The sequence below is a fragment of the Myotis yumanensis genome, unplaced genomic scaffold (genome assembly GCF_028538775.1).
Source record: "Myotis yumanensis isolate MYYU_CA2020_CCGP unplaced genomic scaffold, mMyoYum1.0.hap1 SCAF_4, whole genome shotgun sequence".
Taxonomy (NCBI): Eukaryota; Metazoa; Chordata; class Mammalia; order Chiroptera; family Vespertilionidae; genus Myotis; species Myotis yumanensis.
The window spans coordinates 101,569,196-101,581,699 of NW_027223755.1; the positions used below are offsets into that span (position 1 = coordinate 101,569,196).

Sequence of the window (12,504 nt, forward strand, 5' to 3'; positions counted from 1 at the left end):
TCTCTCACAGCTTTACAATATGTAATACAGAATTATTCACTATGGTCACCATACTGTACATGACATCCCCTTGACATATATTTAATAACTGGAAGCTTGTACTTTTTGACCCCCTTAGTCCATTTCGCCCATGCCCCACCTCTCACAATCAACAGTCTGTTCTCTGTATCTATGAATTTTGTTAATTTGGGGTTTTGTGGGGCTTTTTTTTTTTTTCAGATAAGTGAGATCATACAGTATTTGTCTTTTTCTGACTTATTTCACTTAGCATCGTCCCTCCAGGTCTATTGGTGTTGTCACAAATGGCAGGATTTCTTTCTTTGTTGTGGCTGAATAATACTGAGATTTATATTGCATTTCCCTTATCCGTTCCCCCATTGATGGACACCGAGGTTGTTTCCGGGTCTTGGCTATTATAAATAATGCTGCTGTGAACATGGGATGCAGCTGTCTTCCCAAGTTAGTGTTTTTATTTCCTTCGTGTAAATACCCAGAGGAATTGCTGGATCATACATTAGTTCTATTTTTAATTTTTAAGGAAACATTGTGGCTTTGACTTGCATTTCCCTGATGATTAGGGATGTTGAGCATCTTCTCATGCACCTGTTGGACCACAATATAATTTTATTGCACCTTTCATCACTCTGAAAAGACACCCTGTGACCACTGGCAGTCACTCTCCATTCCTCTCTCCTCCATCCCCCAGCAGCCACTAGTCTACTTTCCGTCTCCATGGATATGCCTGTTTCAGACATTTCATGTAAATGGAATCATATAATACTAGAGGCCCGATGCATGAAATTCGTGCAAGAATAGGCCTTCCTTCCCCGGCTGCTGGCACCGGCTTCCCTCTGGCACCAGGACCCGGGCTTCCTTCCCTTACAGCCCCAGCTTTGTCCAGAAGGACGGCTGGTCTAATTAGCATATTCCGCTTTTATTATTATAGATGTGTCCTTTTGTGACTGGCTTCTTTTACTTTCAAGGTTCATCTATGTTGTAGCATGCGTCAGTACTGCATTCCTCTTTTGGGTCAATTGATATCCATTTGTCCCAGTATCATATATTGAAATGGTCAGGATGTGTTTAAGCAACAGAATGAAACCATAAAAGCCAGTGTGTAGAAGGTGTTACTGGCAATTAAATGTAGAATGCACTAGAGGGGTGGGGTGGGGAGAGATGAGCTGCTGCAGCAATACAGGCACCCGGTGATGGGGGTCTGACAAAGGCAGAACAGAGAGGGGAAGAGCGTTCTCAGATGTGGGAAAGGCAGAGCGATACCCGAGTGTCTGTGGGGAGTGGGTGGCACAGGTTGAAAGTGCTGGGAGAGTGGCACTGTGTCACTGGAGATAGGGAATCCAGAGGAGGAGCTATTCCGGGGATGGGGGGATCTTCCTGATACTGGACCATCCCCAGCTCTGGCATTTCCCCTTAACCTGCATCACATGCTTTGAATGGTGGTTACCAAGGACCCCATCCCCCGTCTGCCCAGAAGTGCTGTGCTCTATCCTCACCTGCCCTGTCCCCCCACCCCCGCAGGGGCCGGAAGGGATTTGATATCGCCCTCAACTTGCTCTTCGCCATGGCATTCTTGGCCAGCACATTTTCCATCCTGGCGGTCAGCGAGAGGGCTGTCCAGGCCAAGCATGTCCAGTTTGTGAGTGGAGTCCATGTGGCCACTTTCTGGCTCTCAGCTCTGCTGTGGGACCTCATCTCCTTCCTCATCCCCACTCTGCTGCTGCTGGTGAGGCCGCAGCTGGTGCTGGAACCTTCCCTGCATGTCCGGGGGGCTTTCCCTGGGGCCCCTGTGCAGACCAAAACCAGCCCGGGCCCCACCCTGGCAGCTCAGCTCTGACTCCAGGGACAGTTGGAAATGCCAGGCAACCCCCTCATTGATCTCCATGCCCTCAGCTTCTGCCCCCTTTAGTAGGCCGGGCCCCAGAGCCAGGTGCCCTGGTGACAGTTCTGTCAGCAAAGGGGAGAATGGGGGGTCCTCATCAGGGAAGATCCCAGGGTGAAAGCCACCGTGGGGGATGACTGGGCCTGGGGGGCGGATGGGCCTCTGCAGGCATACCAAGCGACCCTCTCTGTGCCGCTGCAGGTGGTGTTCAAAGCCTTTGACGTGCATGCCTTCACACGGGACGGCCATGTGACCGACACCCTGCTGCTGCTCATGCTCTACGGCTGGGCCATCATACCCCTCATGTATCTGATGAACTTCTTTTTCTCGGGGGCGGCCACTGCCTACACAAGGCTGACCATATTCAACATCCTGTCAGGCATCGCCACCTTCCTCATGGTCACCATCATGCGCATCCCAGGTGGGAGCCTGGAGACCGCCCCCTACTCCCCACAACCCGGACACCCATGGAACCTCTGCCCCAGTGTGGAGGTGTGGGGGGTAGGGGGGGGTACCAGTGCAGACACTGGGCCAGACCACACTCCAGCAGCACCTTCCCTTGCATTTGCAGCAGAGCGGGTGGGGCCACCCTGGGAGGACACCCAGCTGGTTGCCCTGGCTTACACACACTTCATAGGGAGCATCAGGAACCTGCCTTCCCTGATTTGATCTGAGCTTGGGGACAGGTGTGGCGTGTCCTCCTGCACTCACTGTTCTGTGCCTTCTCCCCACAGCGGTAAAATTAGAAGAACTTTCTAGAACCCTGGACCGCATATTCCTGGTGCTGCCCAACCACTGTCTGGGGATGGCATTCAGCAGCTTCTATGAGAACTACGAGACCAGGAGGTACTGCACCTCCTCGGAGGTGGCCGCCCACTACTGCAGGAAATACAGTGAGTGTCGGCAGCCCCTTTTCCGGGCTCTCCCCCAAGACCAGCCAGGGCATCCCCAGGAGCCTTGTTCCTGTGAAGGGCTCCTCTGGGGAGGCTCCGCACGGTGTGTCAGGCAGGGCAGGTCCCTGGTCCCAGGTCTGAGACACCCGGGTATAGGCATGAAAAGGGTCTTCAGAAGATGTGTGCTCACCGCCCCTGCCCAGTGATGTGTGCTTCCTCCTTCCTGCCTGGCTGACCCTAGATCTCTGTAAGATCAGCCTAGGTGGTCCCTCTCCTGGCGGGTGGGGAGGCTCTCCCACGCCCAGCCCTGGAGTTGGGCTGGGCACTCCTTGCGGCCTCCGCAGCACTCGGACACACACGCAGTCCCCTGCTTCTTTGACCAGCTCCCACATGATTCCGCCCATTCCCACCACCCTTCCAGCTTTTGCTGACTCCTGGGCATTCTTTGACTGTTGGGCTCCCCTCTCCATCTCTGTCTTCATGTGGCCTCTCCGTGTTTCTTTGTATCTCAAACCTCCCTCTCCTTTGTTTTGTAAAGACATTGGTCATTGGGTTTAGGGCCCACCCTAAATCCAGGATCTTACCTTGAGACCTTAACTAATAATTATATCTGCAAAAAGGCTATTGCTAAGTAAGATCATTCACAGGTTAGGGGGCTTAAGACCTGGATGTCTCTCTGGGGGCCACGATTCATCCCCCCAACACACCCTTTCTGCTCCTGGAACAGTCTTTAGCAGGCAGCTTAGTTGTCACATCGACAGAGCCCTGCACATCCCCCTGGCAGGCTCCGTCTCTGCTCTGTTCCTACCACTTTCTTACTTCACAGGACCAACTTGGGGGAAGGGAGGCACATCCTACCTGTCTTTATGTCTCAGTGCAGTCCCCAGGCAAGGAAGTGAATGTATGTGTGAGTGGTGACGGCACAACTTGGCCACTTGTCGTAGGTGCCCCTTGCAAGGTGAAACTGCCCCAAAATACAGGCAGTGTTTGGGGCTCTTGGGTGGCAGTGGCAAACATGGTGTGCACCCTTGGGAGATGAGTGGACCGTGGACCTTCACAGCCTCCATGTAGAGAGCTGGGGTGCAGTGCCTGGTGGGCCTAGAGAGAGGCACTTGGGCTGGCACCCCAGTAGAGAAGTGAGGGAATAGGGGATGCAGGAGCAGCACCCTCTCCCTTGCTCACACAGACATCCAGTACCAGGAAAACTTCTATGCATGGAGTGCCCCAGGGGTCGGCAGGTTTGTGACCTCCCTGGCTGCCTCAGGGTTTGCCTACCTCATCCTGCTCTTCCTCATTGAGACCGACCTGCTGTGGAGACTGAAGACCTGCATCTGTGCCTTCCGGAGGAGGCGGGGGCTGGTGAGTGGCTCCTGCAGCTCTGCACTGGGCAGGTCTCCCACTGAGGCCAGGCTTCCTCAGGCCAGCACACAGGGGGGCCTCAGCACCCAGCAGGGGCCAGGGTGTACGTGCACCCAGGACGCGCAGCCTGGGACGGGTCCCAGTCCTCCTGAGCCTTGGGGGCCTTCATCTCAGCAGAGGCGGTGCTGCCAGGCAGCGGCATGTTTATCACATAGATCCCGTCCCCTAAACAAACAAAACCTGCTGAGACCACATTGGATGCGCAGATTAACCCAGGGCAAATTAGCTTCTCTAAAATATTAGGACTTCTCTAAAAAGAGGGTGTGTTGTTTTTTTTTTACGTATTAAAATCTCGCACCCTTCAGTGAAATTTCCTGGTTTTCCCCAAGGGTCTGCACCGTCCTTATTTCTCAGGCAGTTTGTCTGCTCGGTGTTACTTTCAGTCCTTATGGCCCCCTCAGCTCTCCCTGTGAAAGGCCCGAGTCCACACACGTGAGCTGTCTCAAAGACCTCAGCCCCTCCTCCCAGAGAAAAGGCTCCCTCGGGCTGGACTTACCCGCTGCGGTCTTTTTCCGGAACAATTAGATGGAAGTGTACACCCGGCCGTCAGCACTTCCCGAGGACCAGGATGTGGTGGACGAAAGGAACCGAATCCTGGCGCCCAGCCTGCACTCCCCACTGGACACACCTTTGGTCATCAAGGAGCTCTGCAAAGTAAGGTGGCTACACCCCTCGGGCCCCAGGTCTGTCCCCAGTGCCCGGCTGCCTGGAGCTGCCTCCCCATTGTGATTCCTCCCTGGAACCTAACAGGTGTATGAGCAGCGCGTGCCCCTCTTTGCTGTGGACAAGATCTCCCTTGCAGTCCAGAGAGGGGAGTGCTTCGGGCTGCTGGGTTTCAACGGAGCTGGGAAGACCACCACTTTCAAAATGCTGACCGGGGAGGAGACCCTCACTTCTGGGGACGCCTTTGTTGGGGGCTACAGCATCCGCTCAGACATCGGGAAGGTGGGTGCCACTAGGGAGACGGGAAGAGGGGGCACCCTGGAGGCAGGGATGCAGCTCATCTCTGGCTCAGGAAGTGGATGAGGCAGTGACTGTGGGCAGAGCTAAGCCGGTGATGGGGTAGAGAGAAAGGATAGGGAGATAAGGGCCCCCTTCACTGGAAAAGCCCAGGCCTGGCTGGGGGCCAAGACTGGGCCCCTCCCAGAGAAGCCATTTCTCTGGACCTGGGAGGGCATGGTGCTCACAGCACACTGCCCTGCTCAAAAATAAAAAATAAAAAACAGGCTCTCTTTAGTCTGTGCACAGTGATGTACAATAATGGTCCCTGGGCTGTTCAGACCAGCCATCCCACCAAACACCAAAAGCCAGATAAAATGTTAGTCACAAACCATATTGGTAAGAACATGGAAGAGCACACAGCATGGTAAGGAACTCAGACCAAAACCCAGGAGCCCTGAGAGGCACAAGGGCCGTTGTGCTCTAGGCAATGGGCATGGGTTCAGGGGCCTTGCTGAGTGAAGAGAGCAGAAGCAGAGACCCAGGGCCTCCGTGGTAGGGGTGTAATAGGAGACTGTCCCCATGTGGGGCTGAACCCCAGAGGCTGCCCCTCAGGGCAAGGATGAACCAGGCCAACCTCCTGCTTCCCTGCCCCTGGGGGTTGCCTGGAAGGTTCCCCGGGTGCTGAGCAGAGCAAGAAAAGGAATGAAGTAGAGCCTGTGCCAGGAGTAACTGCGTCTCCTGAACTTGCAGCAGGGCCGGGCCACAGCACACCCCTCTCTGGAGGAAGGCCTTCATCCTAGGCTTCAAAGAATACCCCAGATAGTGTTTCAAGGCCTAGGAGTGCACAGCCAAACAAAGAAGACAGTCCCTGTGACTAGAACCTGCAGACACAAGGGCCCAGCAGGAGAAACAAGCCCACCACTTTAGATTTGCAATTGCCAGACCCAGATTACAAAACAGTTGTGTTTACTGTGTTTAAAAATAAATAAGACTGTAATTATAGGAAAGTGAAAACTATAGATGTGATCCAGAAAGTGGAGAGAAGGTGAGAAGTCCTCAATATATTTAATCCGAGTTCCAGCAGGAAAGAAGAAAAGGGAAAGTTAATCACTGACAAGGTAATAGCTAGGAATTTTCCCAGACTGATTAAACACAAATGCTGGAAGTGCAAGTAAATCCCAAAGAGGATAAAGAAAAGAAACCCCATCTTTGGAATCCACAGACCTCAGGCTCACCTGTCCCCAGCCAGCAGCTGAAGGTAGGGGGGCAGATGGCAGCGGCTGTGGGGCACCCTGGCTCTGATGAAGGTGGCCATCTGACCAGGGGATGCCCCACCCCAAAGGTGTTGCCACCAAACTTCTCTTTCATTAGAGGGAGAAGAAAGAAAAGTCCTACCGCACGTTAGGTGTTTGTTAAACATCTGATGAAGGAATAAGTGGATGATACACCAGCAGATATTTGCATGTGGTGATCACTTTGTATAACCTCGACATTCTTGTACTAACCTGCCCCCACCCAGCCCATAGTGGACGAGGCGCTGGCCCCTCTCTGACCCCTTGTTATGGGGCAGTGTGGCTACTCGTGGCATCCTTGAACCAGCCAAGCCCCCCTACTGAAGGGCTGTTTGGCAAGCTTTGGCTGTGCCAATGCCAGGCCTGTGCCCTGGCTGATGGACCACCCTGGACAAATTGGCTGAGAGAAACCTGGAGTAGCCTCCCTCTGACCTGTCACCTCCTCGGCTGTGTTCCCATCCCAGGTGCGACAGCGGATTGGCTACTGCCCCCAGTTCGATGCCCTGCTGGACCACATGACAGGCCGGGAGACGCTGGTCATGTACGCCCGGCTTCGGGGCATCCCCGAGCGCCACATCAGTGCCTACGTGGAGAACACACTTCGGGGCCTGCTCCTGGAGCCTCATGCCAGCAAGCTGGTCAGGACTTACAGGTGCACCCATGCCTCAGCCCCTCCCCCGCCCCATGACTTGATGACCCAGGGGTCTTCCCAGGATGGGGTCAGGGTCTCCCTGAACAGACAGCCACACAGGTCGGGAGCCAGAGCTCCCAGGTGAGAGGCGCTGCCTGTTGGTTCCTGCCTCCTACAGGTAAAGCCAACCTCCAGTGAGGTCAGGACTCCCCTTAGGTGCAGACAGAAGGTGATGCTCCATGTGGGGTGGGAACTGACCCCCTGGGCACAGCTTTCTCTGGGGCCTCTGGCTCTCTGAGGTGGCGGCTTTCCAGGCACACTCCCTCATTCCTCTTCACCTGAGGCCTCTGTGGCCATTGGGCCCTGTCATCTATTGGGACCCGGGGGGTAACAGGCCCCCTCCTGCACCCCCTCTATCCCAGCGGTGGCAACAAGCGGAAACTGAGCACAGCCATTGCCCTGCTTGGAGAGCCTGCGGTCATCTTCCTGGATGAACCGTCCACTGGCATGGACCCCGTGGCCCGGCGTCTGCTCTGGGACACTGTGGCCAGAGCACGTGAATCTGGCAAGGCCATCGTCATCACCTCCCATAGGTAGAGCCTGGGTCTCTGTGGGTCAATGGATGAGCTGGGATGGGGGCTGTGGGAGGGATGGGCTTGAGGGACTGGGTGGAGAGAGATCTGACATCAGTAGGAACAAAATCTGTGAGGAGAATCCCCAGGCTCTAGCACGTGGGCCACACTCTGAGCATGGGAATAAGGAACAGCCTGATCTGGGTGCTGACACCTCCCCATCTGCACATAGAGGGTGGGTGTCAGCATACCCAGCCCTGAGTCAGGCCTCCACCGCCTCTCCCCAGCATGGAGGAATGTGAGGCCTTGTGCACCCGGCTGGCCATCATGGTGCAGGGTCAGTTCAAGTGCCTGGGCAGCCCGCAGCACCTCAAGAGCAAGTTTGGCAGTGGCTACTCCCTGCGGGCCAAGGTCAGGAGTGATGGTCAGCAGGAGGCGCTGCAGGAGTTCAAGGCATTTGTGGACCTGACCTTCCCAGGTGTGTGAGCTGCACAGAGGGCATCTGAGCCTTGCCCCTACCAAGTCCCAATCCCTGACCCTTGGGACGAGGGCTGAGATTCTGTGGGCCCGCCTTCCCACCCAGCCCTCGTGGGGACACGGTCTCTCCTTTGTGCAGGCAGTGTCCTGGAAGATGAGCACCAAGGGATGGTCCATTACCACCTGCCTGGTGATGACCTCAGTTGGGCAAAGGTGAGCACCAGCCCCTCAGGGGCTGGGGAAGTTCCCTCCAACAGTCACCCCTTCTGTGGTGATTCCAGGCTCTTTCCAAGGAGGAATCACTTTAGTTTCTGTTCTAACACTCACCCTAGTATCGACGAGGTTTAGGGGTTTATGCCTGAAATATTTGAGTTGGAAAAATATTGGTCCAAGAAAGGAAACTGGCTCAGGGAGGGAACACAGCTTGCCTTAGGTCATATTCTAAGAGTCAGGAGGACACCCGGTCCCCCAGTCTGCTCACCCAGCATAACCCATCTCTTCCCTCTGGGATCTTGGCTCACCCTGTAAAGCCAACTCCCTGTGGATGCCCTGGGGGCTGGACTGGGCAGGGGTAGGATCTTTGTGGCCAGACCACCCTTATGGCCAGAGGACTCTCAGACCAGCCGAGAAGCTGGGCCCTGGGCTTGTTAACAGCAGCTTGTCTATTTCACAAAAGGTGTTTGGTGTCCTGGAGAAGGCCAAGGAGAAGTATGGAGTGGACGACTACTCTGTGAGCCAGATCTCATTGGAGCAAGTCTTCCTGAGCTTTGCCCACCTGCAGCCACCCGCCGAGGATGAGGGGCCGTGAGGAGCCTGGCCGAGGTGGGATGAGGGGTAGCACAGGTGGACGTCCTCTCCCTCCGAGTTCATCGTATCTTGCACCTTTATTTCTAATCACTGTTTTCTATGATGGACATGAAATCAAGGCACAATGTGGACTGGGTGTGTCAGTGTCTTCACAGCAGGAATCAGCATGCGAGCACCTGCATCTAAGGTGGTTGTCGAACCCCACTCCCAGAAGTCAAGATCCCAACCGAGAGCCGGTCCGGTCCGGTCTGTGTCGGCAAGCTGCAGGGCGGTTGGGGAGAGCTTGTCCCGGAAGGGGCCACAGCTGACCCGGGGAGTGAATTTCCCTACGAGCTCGTGAAGAGAGCACCCAGTGACATCTCCATGTCCACACATGGCACAGAGCTTCTCTGGGTGTGAAACGGGAAACCGGCTGGACAGTTGGCAGCAGACTCGCCAGGCTGCCCAGAATGGACAGAAGGGTCACCTGTTGCCATCCATGAGGGAGATGCCAGCTGTGATGAGGCACTAAAGTCTTGGCTCCCAGGATAGCCGGGGGCATCCTGAGAGTCCATGCTCCTCAGAGTGTGGACACAACACCAGGCAGATGTGACCCTTTGTTTAGCACCATCCCGTCAGTAACTTCCAGAGTCGGCCAGCACAGGGAGGGAAGGCAATCCTCCATTCCAGACGCTGGCCTTCCGGGAAGCCACCAGCCAGGAGACCAGGCAGGGACTGAGCGGCCGTCTGTGGAGGGTGCACCGAACACATGGTGACTCAGTGTCCAGAAAATAAAGGCTGGAAGGGAACATGACCACAGTCTGTGAGTCACGCACAAGATGGGAGTCACGGGCCCAGTACCTCACCCCTAGTCCTAACACAAGCTTTCTTTGTCAAGTTTCAGACAAACAAAAGCAAGAGCCCATTTCTCCCAGTATGTAGTAAACTTACAGAACTCACTGTCATGAGGTGAAGAAATAAGCCAAAAATACAAGTGCAAATGCAGGTTATATAAATAGCCACCTGACAGATGTTTGTCTACAGCGAGGAAAGACAGGTGGAGGGCTGGTGTAGGAAGGTGCATGAACAGGAGACCTCTAGCCCCAGGGCCACTCATGGGCTTTAAGCCACTTTCCAGATTATTCTTCAGCATCAGCTCCCTTTTTATTTATGTACTATTTATTTCTCAGCTTTCTACGTTTTCCATTATTTGAACCTCTGTGCCTTTTACATTCTCTCAGAATTTATAGTTTTAGAAAACACTTGTTTTCATCACTGGTTCATTCTGGTCAGGTTCAAATTTGCATTTTTATCAGTCTCTCAAAGTTTATAAACACTGCAAATGGTTTCCAGTAGCTTTTTTCCCCTTTAAAATTCTTCAAACTATCATCCTTTAGTTCCATGTTATAAAAAATAAACCTTGGGGTGGCTGTGGTCCTAAACATGGGCCAACGAAAAACATCTGCGGGAAGGGCCTCAGTTGTTGGCAGGAGCTGTGGTTGCTATGCCCATATTGAGTTTGCTGGGTCACTGGAGGAGGGTAGAGGCCAGCACGGCTTGGCTGCATGTCCACACTTGACAACCCTACTGCAGGGTTTCCTGGGCTGTTTTATTTTAAAATACGTTTTTACTGACTTTAAGAGGAAGGGAGAGGGAGAGAAACATCAATGAGAAAGAAAAACATTTATTGGCTGCCTCCTGCACTCCCTACTGGGGATCAGGATCAAAACCTGGGCATGTGCCCTGACCAGGAATCAAACCAGCGCCTCTCAGTGCACGGGACAACCCTCAACCAACTGAGCCATACCAGCCAGGGCTCCTGGGCTGTTTTTAAGCCCACGTGTTAGAAATGTGTCATTTTTCTCCTTTGATGACACAAAAAAGGATGTGAGGAAAGGTGTTTAGGACTGAAGGAATGTTTAATACGTGTGTGAGGCACACATATGAAATCAAGACTGCATCAGTTCAGGGAGAGGTGGGTTCATTGATAGAAGATGAGGTTCAGAGATTAATTTGAAGGAGATTGGCAGGATGAAAGTGGAGACAGTCGTAATCAGAGGTCCTTCTTAGGAAGATGACCTGGCAGCTGTGGAAAGGCTGATACAGGCACAGCCGAAGCTGCAGCAGTGGGGACCAGAGGGACAGGCGCACAGCACAGGGGGAGAGCCCAGAAGACTGTCTGTGAGAGGAGCACCCACACATGGAGCTTGGGTAACTGCGGGAGGGTCAATGAGAAGGGACCCCAGGAGCAGCAGGAAGGAGCACTGCTATTAGGGTCCAGTGTGTCCCAAATCATCTACAAAGCTGCTGAAAACCTGGTGTGAAGCTGAGCGTCGTCAAGGAGCAGGAGTGGGACCTAAGAAACCATACACATACCCTGTCCCGGTTGGTTTTAGTTGTGGCAGCTCGAAGCCCAGGAGACGGGTGTAGAAAGGAGCCGTGGACATCACGCTCCCCTCCCCACCAGCAGAAAGTTGGTCTTTGCCATCCATCCTCCCATTCCTATCACTCTCCTCTAGACCTTCAGGCCCAGACAGTCCCTAGAGATGCTGGTCCCAAACAGCTGTCACATCTGGCAGGCATAGCCCTCCAGGGGGACTCCACTCCTGCCCTGCCCCCAACAGCAGTTAGGAGACCCAGGAGACGAGGTCCTGCCTTCCCTGCCCTGTGCGGCCTGCTCAGGGGCTCTTGAGGGACAGACACCCACATCAGGGCCGAGAGCAAGGCCCAGAAAAGTCCTGCCCAGTCCAATGGTGTGGCTCAACGGAAACAGGCAGTGGACAGAGGGACTGACCTTCATTCATCCTCACAGCTGCCCCCAGAACTTAGAGAGAGCTCTGACAAGGAAAGGGCAGCCATGTGGGAAGAGTGGGGAGACCCTAGTGGGGGACAGGGCTGAAGCCAAGCCTCTCCATTGCTTTCACTGTGGGGAAGGGCTGCCAGGCAGTAGATCACAAGTCAAGGGGACCCCACCCCCCAGGCCACAAGAACAGCTTCTGCAGAAAAGACTGCAGCAGGCTTGCTGAGCACATCAGAAAATCCCAGATTGCAGTGGTTTAGAAAAGACAATTTATTTCTCTGCCAAGTACAAAGTCCAGAGAAGGCAGTCCAGGCATTCTGTCGGAGTCAGACTGCATTTGCCTGCTCCATGCAGGTGCAGGCCTCCCTCCTCAAGGTTATCTCTCAGGCTCCAAGGGCTGCTGAGGCTTCCAGATGGCTTCATCAGGAAGCAGCGTAGGAGCAAGAGGGCACAGCTCCCAGCGGCTGCCAGGCACTTCTGCGTCCACATCACTGCCTAGAATGCAGGCATATGGCTGCACCAGCTACAAGGAGCTGGGACACGCAGATAAAACCCAGTCACCAGGACACAACTACAGTTTCTGTCATGATTATAGCAGGCAGGTTGGCATCCTCAAGGTGACCCCCCTATGTATGCCTTCGTTGTCCACCTGAGCTCACCTCATCAAGTAAGCTCCAGAGACCAGCAGAAGTGGCCACATCCTAAGGCCTGCTCCCTACCCATTCCCCATGTAGTGCCCTGGCCCTCTGGTTGCAGGGACTCAGAAAGACAAACAAACTGGACAGTTTCTTGCTG

At 54.3% G+C, this 12,504-nt stretch overlaps 1 protein-coding gene across 2 annotated transcripts in view; it reads left to right on the plus strand.

The window, feature by feature from the left end:
- ABCA3 (ATP binding cassette subfamily A member 3) overlaps nt 1–9,747 on the plus strand; it is a 48,611-nt gene extending 38,864 nt beyond the window's left edge. For both annotated transcript variants that reach the window (XM_070413216.1, XM_070413217.1), the window contains exons 22-32: nt 1,537–1,741; nt 2,099–2,318; nt 2,632–2,790; nt 3,977–4,149; nt 4,735–4,863; nt 4,960–5,154; nt 6,908–7,095; nt 7,497–7,667; nt 7,934–8,124; nt 8,263–8,336; nt 8,800–9,747. In XM_070413216.1, coding sequence (XP_070269317.1) covers nt 1,537–1,741; nt 2,099–2,318; nt 2,632–2,790; nt 3,977–4,149; nt 4,735–4,863; nt 4,960–5,154; nt 6,908–7,095; nt 7,497–7,667; nt 7,934–8,124; nt 8,263–8,336; nt 8,800–8,931 — 1,837 coding nt within the window. In that variant the 3' untranslated portion in view covers nt 8,932–9,747. The remainder of the gene's footprint in view (nt 1–1,536; nt 1,742–2,098; nt 2,319–2,631; nt 2,791–3,976; nt 4,150–4,734; nt 4,864–4,959; nt 5,155–6,907; nt 7,096–7,496; nt 7,668–7,933; nt 8,125–8,262; nt 8,337–8,799) is intronic.
- Nucleotides 9,748–12,504: the final 2,757 nt, after the last annotated feature.